Here is a 22,670-nt window from a genome sequence, read left to right as displayed (position 1 = left end):
CCAGGAATGGAAAAATGACTGCAAGGTTTGCAGTAAGGCTGTCAGGAGAAAGAGGAGGGAAAGGAGAAGGAGAGAGGGACCGGGGAGAAATCCAGGAGAGGTGAACTAAACCATGGAAGTCTGAAATATCAATATTTACACAAAATATACACTAACAAATGTATGCCAGTACTTTAAAATGGCACCAATTACTAGAAAAATGGAAAATTGGAAACTAGTTCTGCAATCTTTAGAAATATAAACATATCTTCAACTTTACTGGCTGTTGCAGTATTTCTTTCCTAATTAGCTGTACTAATTTGCATTCCCAGCAGAAATGTGAGACTTACCCGTTTTACCACATTCTAGCTAGTTTTTGACCTTATTTGATTGTGTAACATTCGCTAGTCTGATGGTTTTGATACAGTAGTATTTCATTGTCCTTTAAAGTGGCAGTTCCTCGATTCTTAGAAGAGCATTTGAATACATGGCCAGTATGTTATTTATAATTTTACAATTTTTAAGTAAATTTTATTACAAAGGTAAAGTGGTTTTTATAATCATATTTAAAATGTAAAAATTAAAAACAAAAGAAGAATTAAAGTGAACCTATAACCCGCTATATAAAGATACCTATTATTTTTATTTTGTAAAAATTGCTTTATTGAAGTATATTTAACATTTAAAGTGTTCAGTTTGGTGTTTTGACATATTTATATACCAGTGAAGCCATGACCACAATCAAGATAGTCAACTTATCCATCAACCGAAAAGTTTACACCTGTCTCTTAATAATTTCTTTCTTTCTCCTCTGCACTCTTCCCATCCCTACTTCCTGGCAACCATGGATCTCTTTTTTAAATTATTTTCAGATTCCTCCATGTCATAAGTATCTTCAGTGGGTCACTCCTTTGTATTACTGAGCAGTATTTTATTGGTGGCGGTACCACAGTTTGTCCATTTACCACTTGATGGACATTTGTGTTGTTTCCCAGTTACTGAATTGCTTGACCATTTAACCTTTTATAGAGTAAAACATACATACGCACACACACACACATATATATATTCTCAAATGCAAAACAATAAACATGAAGTAATCCTTCCTATTAATAAAAGTCTAGGACAGTACCTGGCATGTATAAGAACTAGATATTTGTTGGCAAATCTAAAGCTAACTAGGAATACAAAGTAATCAAACCCAAGAATTTAAAAATCATGGAGCAGTTGAACTGAACTGAAATTACTAATTTTTTTCTTTTACCAAAATGTCAAGAGGTCCCACAGTTCTTCCTTGGAAGTCTTTCCTTTCCTTCAAAGGAACATGTCACTCATTTGTCACCGGAAACAGTCTCTCCCTACGTTGTTTCTCTTTTGTTCTATCCTTCTCCCAACCACTGAGTTCAAAACCTTCATTATCTCTGAATTTCCCTCTCTTCATATCTAATTTTCCAGGTTCTGGTAATTCAGCTTCCTACATAACTGCCAGTCCATTGCCCCTTCCATGCATCAGTGTAGTTTCTACTCATCTCCTACAGAAGTGCATCCACAGTCTCCCATCTTGCCTCCCTGACTCTCGCTTTCCCCTCTCTAATTCACCTGGGCATCATGTATTTTTCTAAAACCTGATTTTGACCATGCCTCTTCATTGCTTCCAGCTCTCCATTTGCTCCTCCCTGTGTGCAGGCTACAAATTCAAAGTCCTCTGCATAACTGAAGGAGCTCTGTGCTTTTCACCACCTGTTCTTTGATCTCCATGATGCAGAAATAAGTTAACTACTTGTATATACTTGAACATAATATATTGTATTCCACCTGTGTGCCTTTTAATAAACCTGTATTCCCATCCTCTGAGATACCTCATCAACTCTGACCAGGCGAATGACTGAGAACTCAGGTTTGAAACCATCTTTTGTTCCTGTACACACATGCACACACATGCACACATGTGCACACGCGTTCACACAAAATCCAGCAAAGTCAGTCACTTCCCATCTGTGCCACTGATGTCCATAGCACTGCCCTTGCACTGCACTGTCTTACATTTTCCTTAACAGTCTGTGACCACAGTCAGTGATTTGGATACCATGGCATTTTTACTTTTGAATCTAGTAACAGATCAATGGCAGTTACCAATGAGGTGCTCAGTAAATATTTTGGGTGCTCAATAAATATGAATAACTCAAATTTTGGTGACCAATGCATATTAACAGATGGATATATGATTTAAATACCTGATCAAGTTGTATTTTTTCAGCCAAAATATACTTAATGTCTTTAACTTGTTTTCAATCCTGTCATCATCACCTTAGTCAAAAACTATTCAACCTCCTGCCTGAATTGTTGCATCAACTTCCTAACCAGCATATGTCAATAATTTCTCACTCTTTTCTAAAGCATACTAATGCAGATTAGCTAATCTTCTATAATGACTGCTTTAATTACATTACTCCCCTGTCAGATTTCACTGCCTGGTTTTAAAAAAGCTCTAGCTTCTCTAATTATCAAACTTTTTTCGATTCTTCAACTCACATTTTCCATTCTCATTAGCCTATTCTTCCCACGTGCCACATGCCAATTTATAGTCATTTCAGCTTCTGTTCCAAGGCTGAAGTTTATTCCCTCAGCAGAATACTCTGTTCTCTCACCTCCATCTGTCTGAATTCTGCTAATAATTCATGTCTTGCAAAAGTCGCACCTATGTGGCTGAGCCACCTCTCCTATGGACTCCTCTGGTGTTTCTCATCTATAGAGTCTAGATTCTAACTGCAATGTGGATAGTCTTATAATAAGTGAAATAACCCATTGTAAATGTTTCCAAGTGAATAATGGTTACGACACAAGGGAATGTATATTATTCCCCTATCCCACATTAGAATATAAGCTTCACGAAAGTAGACAATTTTTGTTGTTTTGTTCAAAAGGAAAACTAAGGGCTTAGGCACCCAAATCAATCAATCAGTCAATCAATCAATCAAGGTACAAAATTGTTTAATACACAGTGAGGATTCAAATAATCCTTTCTTCAAAAAATAAACTTTGAAGGAAGTATGAACAGTTTTGAGTGATTTTTAAATTTTAAATAATTTGAAACGTTATGGGTAATTTCTTAAGTGGAATCACAAGATTAGCAAATCGCTTTGTCCATTTATCTAAATGTAGTGTTTAAATTCTGAATTTTAGAGCAGCTTTTGAAAAGTAGTGATTTCTGTACCGGACAGTGTCAATTAGCAAATCATGTTTTCTGGAATTTTTCTGCATTAATTAAGTTGATGTTAAGTTAGTACAAGTCTAGATAGATGGAGCATAAAAATGGTATGAGAATATTCTAGTTCAGAATAAAAATATTTACAGGTTCTTGGATTCAGAGTAGTATGATAATACCTATATTTTGCCATGGCTATAGTCATTTACCAACTCTTTCCTAAATTATATGATTTTTAAAGGAAGAAAGTCATAACCCTTTCAAAGCTGTTAGCCTAGAATCTGAAGTGTAATAGATGTTTGTTAAATATTTGAACTTAAACCACTGGAATTTTTTTTTTTTTGCCAGGAATGTGAGGTGATTTTAGAAGGGGAGTGACATAGTTATAGTTGCATTTAAGAAAAATTATTCTATTGATTTAAAAATAATTATGTTGAGTTTTGATTTGAGTGACCAATTCAAGAGTACACTTAGAGATAAGAGTATGAATAGGTGTTAAAGAAATGATGATGAGTTTAGCTGTGGACTTATAACATCAGAAGAGTCTGTGAAAATTTTTTGTGGAGATGATGAATATAGCATTGCAGATCAGATCTAGTACTTAGAAGTGATATGAAGACTGAGGAGGGATTTTGAATTGATCAACAATAAAACAGTTGTTGAAAACCTAAAGGTGTGTGTGGAAATTCCCAGAAAGGAGGTGCTTACGTGAGTGAGATGAGATGAGATGAGGGCTAAAGCTACAGATTACGGACATCAAAAGGTTAAGAGGACAAGAATGATACAGAGTAAAAATGAATGGCCAGATGTGACGTCAAGAAACCAGGAAAGAGTGTTGTATCAGTTAAAATGGTTTCAGTACTAGTAATAGAGAAGCCGACTCACCTAGCTTTAAACAATAAGACAATTTATTCATTCACATAACTGAAATTCCAGAAATAGAATGGCTTCAGGAGTGTTGGATTCAGGAGCTCAATAACCTCGTCAAGAAACCAGTTTCCTTTGTCTCCTTTTGCTCTGCCATCCACAGTTTTGCCCTAAGTCAGTTTCTTCTCTGGTGATAGAATGACTACTTGTACAAATCGGGACGACTTGCTCCCTCATTCCCATCCAGCTGAAGAAGCAGGTTGGATCTGAAAACTCTCCTTGAAGAGTGAAGAAGGACTTACTACGTGTCTCCAACAAAGTCCTCCTTGGGTTCCGTTGGCACAAATACAGTTGCCTAATGATTCCTGAAACTGTCTGTAACTCAGGAGAGGAGTTTGGGCTTCATTTCCTGGAGCCGAGGGTGGGTGCAGCTTTCAGTGAGATGCTGAGCTTTGTTGGTGAGAGATGAATACCTGAACAAAAAACAAGATTCTTTAGTTAAAAGGACATGGAAAATAGAGAGCGTGTAACGAGGCAGCAAGGACCAATACGAAAATGTTAAGTAAGTCAAGGAGAAGTCTGAGAAGTTTGAGGAGAAGTCATTAGCATTGTCAAATGCTAAAGAGGAGTGGAAGTGAGAGTTAATGAGGAAAAAAGGCCATTAGATTAGTAGTTTAGGAGGTAACTCGAGATAGACTCCACAGATACTGATTGAAGTGGAGATAGGGTGACTGTGAGGTAAGAAAGAAGATACGAAGTTTTAACTTAAGTTTAAAGATTCTGGATTTTAAAAGGAAGAATAACGATAATATAGCAGCTAGAGGGGAAAAATAGTAAGAGGAAGGGTTTTTTGCAATCATCAATTAAATGTTTCAAAGTCTAGTCAGTGTCTCCTAATCAGGTTCTGATGAAGGCTCTTCCAGTCATTGGTTCTATGAACTTAACTCGTCAAGCTTATTTTGAGTTCTCATCCCTTTAAAGAGAGAAAAAGGAAGTTTTATATGTATATATATATATATATATGTATATATATATACATATATATATTTCATATATATATATAAAAATATATGTATACATTTCAGAAATATTTTAAGAAGAGAATCTTATTTATATTTTAGAGGTCTGTGTTTAGGAGATATCTTAAATGTTATACGCCACCGAGGCTTCAAAAATTATGTACTTGGGGACTGAAAATAGAATATTTTTATAATTATTAGCACAGTAACTATTCATAGAAAAATAATACAGTTAACAGTTGATCATCCTGCATGCAACCGTACTTTTGTATTGAGTGAATCTTGCTTTGCAGCGGATGGAATATGAAGCACCACCCTCCTTCATCACCAACAAATTACAACAGAATGAGATTAGTGTCCTTAAAATTAATAACATTATACCATTTTATTGTAAAGAAAGAATTACATTGTAAGTATTTTTGTCAAGCTTTTAGGAACTGTTTGAGTGCTTTAAGTTCAGAACATTGTGTGTTCTCCTTAAATGGTAATGTTTGGAACACATCTAAGTTTTTGCAATATTTAGAAACTTTTTTGGCAATAAGCTTCATGGGACAGTGATCTCAAAACTTCTCTCATCCTACATTTTTATAGGCTAAATAGCAACTTATTTCAGAACTGGGAGACAGCCATTTGTATTGTCCAGGCAGAAATTACAGAATGTTTTTACTTTAGAAAAAGAGAAAAATAAAGATGGCATGTGAGCCTAACAAAATATTCAATTTGCTTGATGATATTTAGCCAAGACTTCTGCTTGAAGGCCGACCTTTCACACTCCCAGTATTTGCAAACCACCAATTATTTCCTAAGGGCCCTTAACAGCCATAAGCATTGAATTCTCTGCAGTCAGTGTTGCCTCCCACCTGGGAAAAAGACAGCCCTGTAATTGAATCCCAGCATATGCATTGTCGTCCCTCCAGCCTGCCTGATCCTCTGGTGCTACAGCCAATTGAAAGACTTCTAAGGCTCAGCCTGCCTTCCAGCTGCCATCCCCTGGTAGACATGAGGGAGCCAGAAAGGACCAGGTGGAGTAGTTTTGAGTTGCACTAAACACACAGTACAAGGAGGTTGGCCTTAACTTTCCAATGAATATTTATACCAACCCCATTTCTCATCTTGCGCTTTGGCACGGATCAGAGTGCCAAGCTCCTGCTGATTTCAAGGGCCCTGCATTGTGTTTGGACCTGCTCTGTGAAGTATTACGCCAGATGAGAAATGGGCCCCAGGTGCCTATCGCTAAGATGGCTGGTTAACTTTTTTTTTAAATGGAGACTATCATGTTATAGTGTCATAAGGATTGGGCAGTGAGGGAGTTCCCTGACGTCTCCTGGCATAGCTGTTCATGAATCACACACAGCTTCAACCACTGCTTCCTGTGGAGTGGAACTTTAATTGCTTATATTAAGAGCCACACAGTACTCTGTGTTGTATATCACTGTGTTTTCTTCATCTTTTTCTTGGAGGCTTTATTTTTGTCTGTTAAGGTCAGGCACTTATCACAGGGCTCTCTCATCACATTTCACATTCTGATCCCTCGTGGCAGGTGCTAACTTCCTTGCACTCAAAGTGAATGGGTTGAATAACCTCATAAAGATACAGAATGTCTTGGCATAGAAAGGGCGTACAGAATGCCTGTCTATGGAAGACTCTCAGTGTTATTTACTGAGTCCTGTAAACTGAGAAGGTATTTGGAAAACCATCTACACACAAATCCATTAACTTTTTCTAGGTAGTAGATCATTGACTTATATATTCATGCCCCTGATCCCCATTCTGTATTGTTATCTAATAAAGCACACACCTTACGTGTATTTTATCATCAGATTTCTTTAAAAGAAATCATTTTTTTCATATTTTTAAAATGTACCAAAGCAAAGTTGGCATTTATATACCTTTTAATGTGATCACCATGATAAGTCTCTTAACCATCTATCACCATGCATAGTTACTTTGATATTGTTGACTGTATTCTCTGTGTTGTACACTCCAGCCCTGTGGTTTATTTATTTTATAACTAGAAGTTTGTCCTTCTTATTCCTTTTCACCTTTTTCACCTATCTGCCTACCCCATACCCCTCTGGCAACCATTAGTTTGTTCTCTGTATCTATGAGTCTGTTTGTTTCATTTTGATTCTTCAATTGTTTGGGGTTTTTTTTGGGGGGGGATCCATATAGAAATGAAATCATATGGTATTTGTCCTTTTCTGACTTATTTCACTTAACATAATATCATTTAGGTCCATACATGTTGCAAATAGCAAGATTGCATTTGTTTTAATGGCAAAGTAATATTCCATTGTGTATATATATCACATCTTCTTTATCCATTCATCTGTGGGTGGACATCTAGGTTGCTTTCATATCTTGGCTATTGTAAATAGTGCTGCAGTAGACATAGGGGGGTGCACATATTTTTTTGAATTACTGTTTTTTTTCCTTCAGATAAATAACCAGAAGTGGAATTTCTGAGTCGTGTGGTAGTTCTATTTTTAATTTTTTGATGAACCTTTATACTGTCTTCCATGGTTGTGCCATCAATTTATAATTCCACCAATAGTGCACGAAGGTTTCCTTTTCTCCACATTCTCATTAACACTTGTTATTTGTTGACTTTCTGATAATATCCATTCTGACAGATGTGAAGCGATATCTCATTGTGGTTATGATGTGCATTTTCCCTGATGACTAATGATGTTAAACATCTTTTCACATGACATTTAAGGACATTGATCCTTTATTGATTTTTGTCTATATTTTCTATCCATTGATGCACGTGGGGCATTAAAGTTCCCTACTCTTATTGTAATAGTGTTAATTTCTCCCTTTATGTCTATTAGTATTTGCCTTATATATTTAGGTGACCCTATATTCGATGCATAGATATTTACAAATATTATATACTCTTGGATTGACTCTTCCTCGATCATTATATAATGCCCTTCTTTGTCTCTTTTTATCCTCCATTTTAAAGTCTGTTTTGTCTGATGTGAGTATTGCTGCAACTTTTCATTTTTGTTTGAGTGGAATATCTTTTTCATCCCTTCACTTTAAGTATGTGTGTCTTTTGATATGAACTGAATTAAGTCTCTTGTACACAGCATATAGGTGGGTCTTGTTTTGTTGTTGTTGTTGTTTTTGCTTTTTTAAAAACCTTTTCAGCCACCCTATGTCTTTTGGTTGAAGCATTTAGGCATTTAGTCCATTTATATTTAAAGTAAATACTGATAGGTATGATCTTTTTCCATTTTATTAATTGGCTTTTGGTTGTTTTTCTAGTTCTCTGTTCCTCTTTTCTTCTCTTAATCTATTCTTTCATGGTTTGCTGGTTTTATTCTTTAGGGTTTTGTTTGCATTCCTTTTGGTTTAATTTTTGTGTATCTTTTGTGGGCTTTTGGCTTGTGGTTACCATGAAGTTATATATATTAATCTATATCTATAGCAGTGTATTTTAAGCTTATAGGTGTTTTAAGTTCGAACACATTCTAAAAGTACATTTTTGCTCCTCCCCACACATTTTGTTTTGACATTATGTTTTAGATCTTTTTGTTTTGTGTGTCCCCTAACTACAATATATTATTATAGTTGATTTTGCCACTTTTGTCTTTTGACCTTTCATATTAGCTTTATAAGTGGCTGATTTTGCTAATTTTGTGTTTTAAACTTCATATAAGCTTTTTAAGTAGCTGATTCAATGTGTTTATTATTTATTTGACTTTACCAGTGAGATTTTTTTTCTTTCATGTATTTTCCTATTTCTTATTATGGCCTTTTCTTTTCTGCTTGAAGAAGATTCCTTAACATTTCCTGTGAAGTCAGTTTAGTAGTGATGAACTCCTTTAGTTTTTGCTTGTCTGGGAAACTCTTTCACTTTCAATTCTGAATGATAACTCTGCTGGCTAGAGTGTTCTAGGTTGTAGGTTCTTTTCTTTCAGCATTGAGAATATATTCTCCCACTTTCTCAGGCCTGTAAATTTTCTGCTGATAAATCTGCTGATAGCCATATAGAGTTTCTCTTATATGTGACTGGTTGTTTACCTCTTGCTGCTTTCAAGACTCTCTATCTTTAACTTTTGCTGTTTTAATTACAGTATATCTTGGTGTGGGTCTCTTTGGGTTCATAATGTTTGGAGCTCTCTCTGTTTCCTTGATCTGGATTTCCTTCTTCAGATTAGAAAAGTTTTCAGCCATTATCTCTTCAAAGAGCCTTTTGCTTTCTTTTCTCTCTCTTCACCTTTTGGGATCCCTATAATGAGAGTATTAGTGTGTTTGATGTTATTTCAAAGCTCCATTAAACTATGCTTTTTTTTTTTTTTTAATTTTTAATTTTATTTATTTATTTATTTTTGCTGTTCTCATTGGATGATTTCCACTTTTCTGTCTTTCAGGTCACAAATTCATTCTTCCGTGTTACCTAATTTAATACTGATTCTCTCTAGTATATTTTTTATTTTAGTTATTGTATTCTCAGCTGTGATTGGTTCTTTATTATATTTTCTAACTCTTTCTTGAGGTTCTCCCTAAGTTCTTCTATTCTACTGTCAACTCTGGTAAGCATTTTTATGACTATTACCTTGAATTCTTTATCAGGCAAATTATCTGTTTCACTGGTCGGGGGAGTATTTTGGTATTTTTTTCTCGTTTCTCCATTTTGAACATATTCCTCTGTCTTCTTACTTTGTTTGTGTTCATTTCTATGAATTGGATGAAACAGCTATCTCTCCTAATTGTGAAAAAGTGGCCTTGTGTAGAAGTGCCCTCTGTGTAAACTGTGTGTGCTGGCTGGCTGGAGTCACAGAAGGCCTATGTGGTCCCCTGAAATGCTAGCTGCTCAGGGCTGCAGTAGGCACTGAATGAGGTAGCCTAGGGCATGGGGCTCCAGGGCACCCTAGAGCACAAGACTCCAGAATACCCTGGCAGTTCTGCTTTTTGAGACCAAAATGGGTTTGAGGTAGGGTGACCCAGTGTGCCTGTTTGATGATGCCTTGGCAGTTTTTCTGTCTGGATCTAGAATGGACTCAGGGTGGTGGAGTAGGGAATGTGTTGTGGCAGCCCTGCAGGTTGGCCAGAGCTCCTGGACAGAGCTCCAGCCTGCACTATCGAGGTAAAAAAGGAACCTAAACAATGATGCTCCATGGAACCTTTAATCTCAGAGAGTTCTCACAGTTCTTGGAGAGCTCCCATGATCCCTCCACCTTCTCTATGTGGTGTCTCTCACTTGTTGTACAGAAGCTATCCACTCAGCCCTCAGTTGTCTCTCAGGAGAAATTGCCCTATATGTATATGCATATTCAGTGTGTTCATAGGAGGGGATGAGTTCAGAGTCTCCTACACTGCCATCTTGGACTGGATCTATATATATATATATATATATATATATATATATATATATCCATTGTTTTTTTTTATATGACATAATAAACTATAAACTAGTGAACTTCTTTAGAATTGTTAATTTAAAAATTGTATTTAGGTAATTAAATATAAATAATTAGAAAAAGAGCTGTGATCTCGAGAATTCAGCATAAGTTCTCTAAGCAGAAGGCTATTCTCATATCAGAATAGCCTTATAGTCTGTTGTGATAGCAATACTAAAAATAGAGGAGCAAAGGAATGCATTATACTTAGTAGATATGGAATTCAATAGGTATGTGTCAAAGGCTCTTGATGTAGTTACAAAGAAAAATAGAAAAATAGAAACTGAATGATAATACCACTCTCGGTTCAATAACTATTCTCAAGAAGTTGATATAAATCTCTTCAACACTTGTCCTTGACACTGACCTATTCAACATGTCTATTATGATTTGGCACTGAGAGCAAACTAAGAAAATGTAGGGGTGTGATGTCATGGGGAAAGAATACATCGAACAGTGGAACCAGAGTCTAATAGAAAAAGCTAAAACAATGGACTCAGCCTAACAAGGTGATATTTAGGAGGAGCACATGAAAAGCTGTTCACTTGGGTTTCAAATGCCAACTGCAACATATAGTAGTTGGGAGGAAACAGAGCTCTAAAGCATCACATGGGACAAAGACTTAAGGGTTTAGTTAGTTAGATTTCAGTATGAGTTAGTACTGTAAATTTCCTAGTAATAAGTGTGGTCTAAAAGTGAAATGGCCTGTCTCTTAAGAAAATGATTTTCTTGAAATAGATGCCTGATTTATCTGTTTTGAAACACAAATTTATACAGTAGCCCTCCAATGGATATTATTACTTCCGTATTTGAGCCTAAGGTCTAGTAACTGATAAATGGTAGAGATAGAGTTTAAAGCCCAGGTTTGAGACTATAATACAGGCTCTTAAGACTGTATTCATAGCCTCAAGCTTAAAATGGTATTTTTGCATTTAAGGACATCAAATGTCCCTTCAGACCCTGAAATTCCATCACTTGAATAGGGAACCATCTTTATTATTTATATTACGGCAATTCTTTGCTCATTTTAGTTTAGCATTCTAGTATTTAAAAATCTTCATTCATTCTTCCAGTAAAATGTTTCATCCTTATTGGTAGAGTTTTTTCTTAAAAAAAGAGTCAGTATATTTATTGGTATAATCGATGACATTAGATGTTTTGATTGTGGCCTTGTGGCCTTACTCTACTACTTCCTAGAGAGAAATAATTTCCTGCTTTATCAACCATGGTGTAGAAACTTGAGTCCTGTATAATTCAATTAATGCTTGGAGAATTAATTGGAATCTTTCTCTTTGTTTTCAAATTAAGGGGAGGCTTTAACAACCTAAATTTAGAGAAATGCTTCTGTTTTTAACAAAATACTCCCCTTTCTTGAGTGGGGAGATTGTATTTTATTTGAATCATTTGTTTGAGTTATAGAGAAGAAAGGGCCGGAGTTTCAGGTCTCAAGTTGAATTGTAAGCCCTGGAATGAAAGGACATTAAAAGTATCCAAAGAACCATGTGTTCATGGCTTTATTTGCTATTACTCCCGAATCTGAGGTCACCCTGGCAGATGGGTCACTTGCACTGCAAGCATTCATGCTGGCCTCAGGGGCAGGCATGAGGTCACAGGCAAATTGCAAGAACAGCTCCCATTAGGCATGGCCCACTTCCCTAACTTTTGTTGTCGGGGTCTTCCTCCTACATTTTTTTTTCTCTGTTGGCAGAACTCAGTTCTGAGCATGTTTGGTGAAATGACTTAGTAAGGGCCTCCTTCTGGGATCGTTTGTCCACCTGTACATGACATAGACACTCTGCAGTAGAGAATATCCACATCTCCCAGGCTTACTGCCAGAGGAGAAACTGGCTCAGGTCTATGACAAGGGTTTCTTGGATCCTAATCTGAAATATGTTGGTTTAAGATGGCCTGGCATTGTTACTTGATGTTTTTAAAAGGCCAGTGCTTTTTCCAGAGAGTGAGAACTGGTACTTAGTAGTGATATACCCATGTCTTTCATCTGATCTAAGTTGACCACCAAGTCACTTTATTATTTTTTTCTTCCAAAATGGCTTTCTATGCTCATACAAATCATCTTCTTCACTTCCCCCTGCCCCATACTTACCTACCTCACTCATTAGGGAGATCTGACACAACATACAGATATGAAAATTTCCACATGCATTCATATCTGAGAACTAATCCTTTTCTCTCTCCACCTATCTCCTTGCTCTCCTACAAGCCCACTATTGAAGAGGATATTTCAGTTCCTTAGAAATAAATTCCATCTGTGCTACAGAAGAAGCTCTAGACTACATTTGACTCCAAGTAACTCAAATTATTTTATCTACGTTTTTCTTATTCCTATTTTATTACGTGTTCATTAGCATCCACTAAGTACACTGCACAATTCTAAGTGTAGGAGGAAAGAGCAAGGAAGAAAATAAAAAATAATCCCCTCCCTATAGGTGCTTACATTCTAATTTTTTTAAGTAGAAGTTGATGCTATTCCTACTTTTCAGCTAAAGAAAATGAAGGCTTATATTGCATAGAAAAGGAAGTCATGAGCAAAGCAAATACCCAAACTTTTGCCCTTAAACTCATTTGATGGACAAAATGAAAGTTGACTAATTAGATAGACTCTGAGAACATGAGACAGAGAGGTATGCATACATATCATCCACTTTATGCAAAGAGGAAAAGCTGGCATGAGAGTATCTTCGAAAGTCTAGGATGCTTTGTATTTCTTGGGTCATGAAGAATTGATGGAATCTCAGCCTGTAAGTAAACAGGCTATGACTCATTACCAGGATTTGTGCAGAAGGAATCATGGTTTCTGACTTAGAGTGGTCTCTAAATGCACAGATCTAAAGCTTGTTCTTCCTTGGGTTTGAAGAGGGCATTTCAGTTTGTTAGAAATAAATTTCATCTGTGCTACAAACGATTTGCAGAAAGGAACCAAGAAACTAGTTGCATGTGACCTGCCATTCTTCCTTGTTTTCTTTATTTTAATGAGCTTTTGTGTTTATGGAGAAGTTTATACTTTTGTCCAAATAGATGTTGTATTCATATGGCCTTACGACGTAAAGGACCAGTCTAAAGGAGTTGAAATAGAAATCTTGGGAGGAAAGGAGGGTCACCTTTAAATACAGTAACAACCAGTATAGATTTGACAGAGTAGGGTGGCTTGTATTGAGTTTAGTAATTTTCGAAAACCATTCAGAATGTTATATTGCAGGGATATGTATTCCTGATTGTCATTCCACAGACTGAAAGAATAAAAGTCACTTTTAAAAGTAGGAAACATACGATGTGTGATAGAAAGAACCTGGGCTCTGACATCAGATTAGACAGGAGTTCAGATTTTGGTGCTAGTCTTTCTACTTAGATGATCTTGGGCATGCTATGTCTCTGAGCTTCAATTTCTTCATCTATAAAATATGGAAAATAATATGCATATCAACATGTTATTGTAAATATTAAAGGTGATAATATATATGAAGCACCAAACATAGACTGTGTCATGCAATCCATACTAGTAAAAACTGGTACCCATTAATCATTTTCTGCTATTGAACTCTAAGGTTAATTAATTTTGAAACATCAGATTCTTTTTTAAGTTTAGTGTATACAAAATGTAATATATAAAATTTATATTTTATATATTACATTTTGTATACACTAAACTTAAAAAAGAATCTGATGTTTCAAAATTAATTACAAAACATATAAAAAAAGTACAGGAATATTCTTGCTGTATAGTTCATAGTAATAATGGATGTCTGTTCTCTAAAGGCTCTTTTAATTGTAAGAAATAGCAACTCACTAAGCCGGAGTGGGTCTATTCAGCCTAACCTCCAAACTCTGGAACAAACGCTGTTTTGAAATTTCAGTATTTGAACTAGACAGGCACTGACTGAAGTTTTCAGGTATTTTTGGTTCATGTTTTTAATTAATACTGTGAAGGCCCTTGTACCTATAACTTTGATAAATTCGCTCGTTCTATTAGGTTTTTTTTTGAAAGATTGCTCAGAATTTTTTACATCATTGTGTTATCTGTGAATTAATACAAATTTTTTCTTTCTAAACATTACCTCTTTTATTTACTTATTTTTGTCTTTTTGTATTGACTAAGATTGCCAGTACAATGTTGTATTGAAGTGGGAAAAACATATCCTTATTTTCGTTCCAATCTTAGAAGTAATCAATATTTCATCATTAAATATTATGTAAACTGCAGATATTTCAAGAATGGGCTTTACCTGGTAGAGGAATGATACTTTTTTCCTAGTTTGCTGAAAGCGTGCTATGAATGGATGATGAATGAATATTTGACAAATGCTTTTTTATATTCATTGAAAAAATATTCTGTTAATTGTTAAATTACCTTCATTGATTTTCAGATGTTAAATTAACCTTGCATTCTTGGAATAAAGTATGCTTGGTCATGATATATTATCCTTTTTATTACTAGATTTCCTTTAATAATATTTTGTTGACTTTTTTCATCTTTTGAGAAATATAGGTCCATAATTTACTTTTCTTGATATTGTCTTTGGCAGATTTTGGATCAGGGTAATTGTTATCTTGTACAATGGAGTGAAAATTGCTTCCTCCTATTTTTTTCTGGAAGAATTTATAAAAGATCATTATTATTTTTTTCTTAAATGTTTTCTAGCATTCACTAATGAAACCATATGGCTGTGGAGGTCTTTTAGGTGTTTAATTATTAATTCAATGTCTTTAATTGACATAGGACTTTGGATTTTCTATTTTTTATGGGGTCAGTTTTTATAAATTGTGTCTCAAGAAATTCACTGATTTCATCTAAGTTATTGTGTTATTTGGCATTATGTTGTTCATAATATTCCTTTATTATCTTTTTATATATCTTTAATTCTCTAATGATCATCTTCTGGATTTATAAATTGTCTCTTGTTCGTAGGTTTTCTATTTCAGTGATTTCTGCTCCTTATTGTTTCCTTTCTTCTACTTATTTTGGGTTTAATTTGCTTTTCTTTCACTAGTTTCTTAAGGTGGAAACTTAGATCACAGATTTTAAACTCTTCTTTTCTAATACAATGATTTAAAGGCATAAATTTCTCACTAACTACTGCTTTACTTGCATACCACAAATTTTGATTTTTTTTCTAAGTTAAGTTTTAGAAAAGTTTAAGGTTCACAACAAAATCGAACCTTGCTCCTACACATGCATAATCTCTTCCATTATCAGCACCACTCATCTGAATGGTGCATTTGCTACCAAGTATGAACCTACATTGACACGTCGTAATATCCCAAAGTTTATAGTTTACGTTAGGGCTAACTTTTGGTGGTATACATTCTATGGATTTGGACAAATGTATAATGACATATGTCCTTCATTATAATATCATACAGAATATTTTCACTGTCCTAAAAATTCTCTGTACTTTGCTTATTCATCCCTTCCCTGGCAACCACTGATCTTTTTATTTTCTCCTTAGTTTTACTTTTTCCAGGATGTCATATCATTGAAATCATATAGTATGTAGCCTTTTCAGATTGGCTTCTTTCACCTAGTAATATGCACTTAAGGTTCCTCCATGTCTTTTCATGGCTTGATAGATCATTTTAGCACTGAATTACCGTCTGTTTCCTGGATGTACCAAAATTTATTTATTCATTTACCTATGAAGACATCTTGGTTGCTTAAAAGTTTTGGCAATTATGAATAATGCTGCTGTGTGCAGGTTTTGTGTGGATATGAGCTTTAAACTCCTTTGGCTGAATACCGAGGAGCACGATTGCTGGTTAAGAGTATGTTTAGTTTTGTAAGAAACTGTCAAACTTCCTTCCAGAGTAGCTATACTATTTGCGTTCCTCCAGCAATGGTGAGATTGCAGCCTATCCTTGCATTTGATGTTGTCAGTGTTCCAGATTTTGGCCATTCCAATAGGTAGTGCAGTGGTATCTCATTGTTGTTTTAATTCACATTTCCCTGATGATATGTGATGTAGAGCATCTCTCCATATACTTGTTTGCCGTCTGCCTATCTTCTTTGGTGAGGTGTCTGTTTTGGTATTTGGCCTATGTTTTAAATGGGTTGTTTGTTTTCTTATTGCTAAGTTTTAAGGGTTCTTTGTATATTTTGGACAACACTTCTTTGTCACATATGTCTTTTGCAAATATTTTCTTCCAATCTGTGGTTTTTCTTCTAAATCTCTTGACATTGTCTTTCTCAGTGCAGACATTTTTAATTTTAATGAAGTCCAGCTTATCAATTATTTGTTTTGTGGATAATGTCTTTGGTGTTGTACCTAAAAACTGAAGGCCATATCCAAGGTCATCTAGGTTTTCTCCTATGTTATCTGCTAGGATTTTAATAATTTTGTGTTTGAGATTTAGGTCTATGGTAAATTCTGAATTAATTTTTGTTATGGTTATAAGGTCTGTATCTAGATATATAGATTTTTTTTTGCATGTGGGTGTCCACTTGTTCTAGCACCATTTATTAGAGAGACTATCTTTGCTTCATTGCTTTTGCTTCTTCATAAAAAAATCAGTGGACTATATATGATTAGATGTGTTTTCATTATTATTTTGACCTAAATATCTTCTAATTAACTTTTGATTTTTTTTGATTCATAGATTATTTAGAAGTATGGTGTTTAATTTTCAAACATTAGGGATTACTTTATGTATCTTATTAATATTGATTTCTAATTAATTTATAGTGGCCAGACACCACACTCTGCAAGATTTAATTTAAAATAATGCTTATTTTATGTCCCATCATATAGTTCTTTTGGTGGATATTTGTGTGCACTTGAAAATAATGTGTATTTAATAATATTGGGTATTAGTGTACTATTACTGTCAAATATTTCGTGTTAATGATAATGTTCAATGTTCTGAATATATTTTGTTAATTTATTTTTTTGTCTACTTTTTTTATTGGTTACTGTCCAAAGCATGTTATAAAAGCTCCAACTATGGTCATGGATTTGTCAGTTTCTTTCTTTAATTGTTAGCTTTGCTTCAAGTGTTTTGAAGCTCAGCTAGTAGCTTCATGCACATTTAAGATTATTATGTCTTCCTGAAGGATTTATTATTTTTTTTATTTTCTTATTTCACTCTATATCTGCTAATACTCTTTTTCTTAAGGCCTATTTTGTGTGATATTATAGAACAAACATTTATCTTATGTTTATTATTTGCATGTTATGTTATTTTACATCCTTTACCCTGAAATTTTTGGGGGCTTTATCGCTGTTCAGTTTCCCAGCAAGCAGTCTCTGAGATGGAGGTGGTACCAGGAGTTTATTGGGTTGGCTTTCAGTAGTAATACCTTTTGGGAAGATGAAGGAAGCATGATTGGACTGAGACATTGATCTTCAGTGTAATTGTAAAATAGGTCTCCGCTGATATCATGGAGGCTTTAGACTCAGGTGACCCTGAGGGTAGAGGTAGTAGTTTTTATTTCTCCTTCATTGACTAGTCAGTAGATGAGGGCTACTCCCAGAAAGGGTGTTATTTTAGATAAAGTGACTCATTTTGGTTGAGGGCAAATCCTGGAAAGGAATTCAGTTGAGAGCTGTCAGGTGGTGATGCTCCCCTCAGCTATAGGAATGAATTTTTCAGCCCTAGAGCTGGCAATCTGGGCAGCACACCACAGTATTAAAGTGTGCTTATATTTAAAATCCTTCTCTTATAGATCTCCAAGAGGTGAGTCTTGGTTATTTAATTCAATATGACAAGCTTTAGCCTTTCATTGGAGTGTTTAGTCCATTAATATTTAGTGTAATCATTTATACATTGGGTCGGAGTGTACTATCTTACTATGTGTTTCCATTTTTCACATACTGTCTTTCCTTCTCTCTTTCCTTCTCTCTTTCTCTCTTTCTTCTTTTCCTGGCTTCTTTGGGGTTTATCACATTTTTAAAAATGTTTCAATTATTCTATTAATATTTTTATGCTTGTTTCTATTTTTCTTATTAATAGTTAATGGTAGGTATTACTTGATATATCCTAAACTTGCTTCTTATCCAAGTTTATTATAACACCTCATGTCAAATGAAAGAACCTTAAAAGAATATAATTGTGCTGTTGTTATGTATGTTACTTCTGCACCATGTTATAAATTACACAAAACGATAGCGTTAATTTTTTTTATTTGATTTGTCTGTCTTTTATGAATTAAGAGAAAATAAATCTTTTGTATTTACCTATATATTTATCTTTCTATCACTCTTCATTTCTCCCTGTAGATCTGAGTTTTTACTTGGTTACAAATAACAAATTATGAGGCTTGACTACTGTGGAAGCTTGCTTGCCTGCTCTATCTGTCTGTCTGTCTGTCTGTCTATCTATCTATCTATCTATCTATCTATCTATCTATCTATCTATCTTTTTTCCTATCTACCTATCTATCTATATATCTAATCATCATTATCATCATCCAACTATCAACTGTCTAGCTAGCTAGTTATTTACCTACCTACCTACCTACCAACCTATTTATTTTTAATGGACCGATATGTTCATCTGGTTAAGCAAAAAGTCTCAGCTGTTGGTTTCAATTCTTATTATTGTGAGATCACATACATGCTCAGCAGAATAATACATGTACTTTATTAAGAAATTATTGTTAAATTTTCAGCTTTTGCTCTGCTGCTATCTGCTCTAACAGGTCTATGGAAATGCAGGACCTAGCAAGTCCTCATCCTCTTGTTGGAGGTGGCGATACTCCTGGTAGCTCCAAACTTGAGAAAGCTAATCTCAGCAGCACGTCAGTCACCACAAATGGGACAGGAGGTAAGTGTACAACCTTGAAGACGCCCAGAATCACATTTGCAGTTTGCTGCAATTTCACATGTTAGGAATCTGCTAATAAATGAAAGTCTTATTAGCAATAACTATCAGCATTATATACAAGGAATATATAGTTAATGATTATCTGTTGTTAATTATCTATTTTTAATCTATTGTTGTTTATCTGTTTATTTTCTTGAAATTTTTGCTTTTCCTCTCAAACTGGAAAGATACAGAAAGAATAGACAGCCCTGAGCAACATTTTGGAGTCCTTTAGAGAGGCTTCTTTTTTGTTTTTGCCCTTGTAAATATTCTTTTAAAAAAATGTAGAAAATGTGGCCAAAGGATTTTCACTGAATCTTCTTAAAAAAGGATAATAATAATAAATAGTGATGAGGGGGAGAGTTGAGGGGAGGAGAGGAGGAAGAGGAGGACGAAGAGGAAGAGGAGAAATGAAATTATACCTTTTTAGGGATTTTATTTTGAATTGTAAGAGATAGCCTAATCCAAAATTTTTCTTAAAAAGGTTTGGCTTAAAAATAATTTTAGGAAATATTCATATCTGCTGCAATTTTCTTTTCAAAGAGAATAATATCAAACATGTTTTTAAAATAGGAATCGATTATATTTCCAGATACTTTCTCATTTGATTAGCCTTTAATTATTTCATGGAATACGGCAACAATAACAATTATTTCAAATATTCTGCCCTGTTGTTTTTATAAAATGCATTCAACCTGTCACAAAACATGATCTGATTTTTGTATCAGAATATATACAGAGAGACTACATACATATACACGTACACACGAATTTTAAATCATTCGTAATCATTTTGAAGATTTGTAGGTCTAGTTGTTTTAGTCAATAAGTGAGAAATTATATAAAATTTGTTGTAATTTATAAACTATTCATATTACTAGATATCAGCATTTGCCACATCATATTTTCTTTAGTAAATATTTCTTTTTCAATAAATATTTGTGAAATTGATACACCTCTTTCCATTTATTTTAGAATAACTGTGAAGTCTAAAACTTTCTTTATAAAGTTGTGTGCATTGCGACTTGCCTGTATTTAATAATGTTTTACATCAAACCCTTTGTAGATTAACATTTTCCTTGTTTATAATGTTCATTTGTCTCTAAACATGCATCTATAGTTTCAGCTAATTAATTATAGGATTGTAAGTTTATAAGATTTTTCAGTGACGACTTCTGGAGTAGGAACATTAATATTTAAACCTCAGCTTGGTACAAATAAGATTTTTGGAAAACCCATGTACTCTGGAGTCAGACCTTGGAGTTCACTAATCTCATCATGTATATATATTTAACTAAACTAAAACAGACCTGATAAACTAAAATGTAGAAGTCATACCATGCCATTATAATTTTGGCAGAAAGGTCAGAAACCAGTACATGCATTGAAGAGTATTTGTGTACACTGAGCAGGCATTCAGACAATGAACACTTATACTGTTCCTGTTCTCAGGGGACAACATGACTGTTTTAAACACTGCAGACTGGTTGCTGAGTTGCAGCACCCCCTCTTCTGCAACAAGTATGAGAGATAATGGTACACTGCATGTGTTTGGATGTGTGGGTTTGCCCTTCTGGTTTGTTTTCTGTTGCTGTTTCTGTTTGCACCCTCTTTTTAGTGTTCGGTACTTATAAAAAAAAGAAAAATAAATGAACGTGCCTTTGAGTTGTTTCTTGATAACAGTTCTCTATGTTTTTCATATCATCTGTTGTTCTCATCTTAGATTCCTTGGATCAGTAGTATTCCTTTCTTTGATTTTTCATAATTTTGCAACAATGGGTGCACCTGTTGTTTCTCTAACTACATAGCAATTTATTCAGTTGTTATTGAATGCCACAGTCATGTCAATCAGAGCAGTTGAAGCAGATAGTGCATACATACAAACTCAATTATCTTTATAACCTATAGTCTTTTCATAATTTAAATTAACGTCTTAACATGGGAAAAGATATTTGCTATTTTACAGACTATGTTAAATATTCCAATTAAAATATTGAAAGTAATATTAACATGCGCAATGCTGCCATTTAAAAAATTATCAATGATTGAAGCCATATGTTTAAAATTATATATTAATATTGTCTCTCAAAATGTTTTGAACATCAGATATTTACTGCATTCATATATAACATATAAAAGTATAAATAAATTTTTCCTAAATAAAAAGTTAATACAATCAAAATTAAAAAAAAATAAAAACAAAAACTTAACACTATGGTGGAACAACCCAATTTTAAGATTAAATAAGAGCTCACTGCCTATGGGAAATGTGCATTACAAGCAAGCAGTTAGACTAGGCGCAGTTTGGCTAGACCTTGCTATAACTAAGATTATATTAGAATTTACAACTGTGAATGAAGAACACTCCATTATGTCCATAACTTTAACTGTAGTTTTAGTTCATTTTTTTTCAATTCCATGCTTAAAATATATTGCAATAATTTAGTTCCTCTTAAATCTAATTCAGAGGTCTTAAAAATATATTGCAATAATTTAGTTCCTCTTAAATCTAATTCAGAGGTCTTTTTCTATAAAGAGCCGCATAGTAACTATTTTAGGCTTAATAGGACATACCACCTCTGTCTCTATTATTCAGCAATGCTACTGTAGCTCAAAAGCAACCATAAACAAAACATGAATAAATTAATGTTGTTAGGTGTCAATAAAACTTTATTTATGGATCCTGCAATTTAAATTTCTTATAATTTCACATCACAAAATATTCTAAATTTGATCACTTTTAAAAATATTTAAAATGCAAAAAGTATTTGCTAGCTCACTGGCTGTTGTTCTGTTCTAAAGTAGAATTAATATAACACAAGCAACTTTACAGTAGTAAATTTATATATCGAAAATTTAATAATTTATACCTAATCTCAACCAGAAACATTTTTCTGAGTGTTAAGCATCAAGTTTTTCTGGTTCTTAGTGTTAAGAGTCATGTGGCCATGTGGAAGAACAAGACTTGTGTGTCAGAAAGACCCTGGATCTGAATCTTAATACTTCAGTTACTAGCTGAGTCACCTTGGACAAGTTACTGGACCTGTCTGAGCTTCAAATCCTTTCTATAAAAGAAGGTTAATAACACTTTCCTGGCAAGGCATTTTGTCTTAAATTAGATAATGTATGTAAGTTGCTTGGTAATAGATACCAGTATATTTCCTTTTTTAATCAATAATTTAATTATAATTAGGCAACAAATTTTTAAGGAAAATGAAAGCATGCATCATGTTAAAAGACTCTCCAATGTTTGGTCAGCTGATAAATTCTTCTGCATTTAGAATATGTAGAGTGGCCAGAGAAGACAAACTTTTAGTAACAAAATGTTATATGTACTTTTATTATTAATGATATAACCTTGGTGGCATATTGATA

At 34.2% G+C, this 22,670-nt stretch overlaps 1 protein-coding gene across 4 annotated transcripts in view; it reads left to right on the top strand.

The window, feature by feature from the left end:
- Window positions 1–22,670, top strand: part of EYA4 (EYA transcriptional coactivator and phosphatase 4) — a 124,597-nt gene that overhangs the window by 44,498 nt on the left and 57,429 nt on the right. For all 4 annotated transcript variants that reach the window (XM_039879039.1, XM_039879036.1, XM_039879038.1 and 1 more), the window contains exon 3: window positions 19,132–19,256. In XM_039879039.1, coding sequence (XP_039734973.1) covers window positions 19,132–19,256 — 125 coding nt within the window. The remainder of the gene's footprint in view (window positions 1–19,131; window positions 19,257–22,670) is intronic.

Source organism: Pteropus medius, unplaced genomic scaffold (assembly GCF_902729225.1).
Source record: "Pteropus medius unplaced genomic scaffold, Ma_sr-lr_union100, whole genome shotgun sequence".
Taxonomy (NCBI): Eukaryota; Metazoa; Chordata; class Mammalia; order Chiroptera; family Pteropodidae; genus Pteropus; species Pteropus medius.
This window is presented reverse-complemented; position numbering and strand designations above follow the sequence as displayed.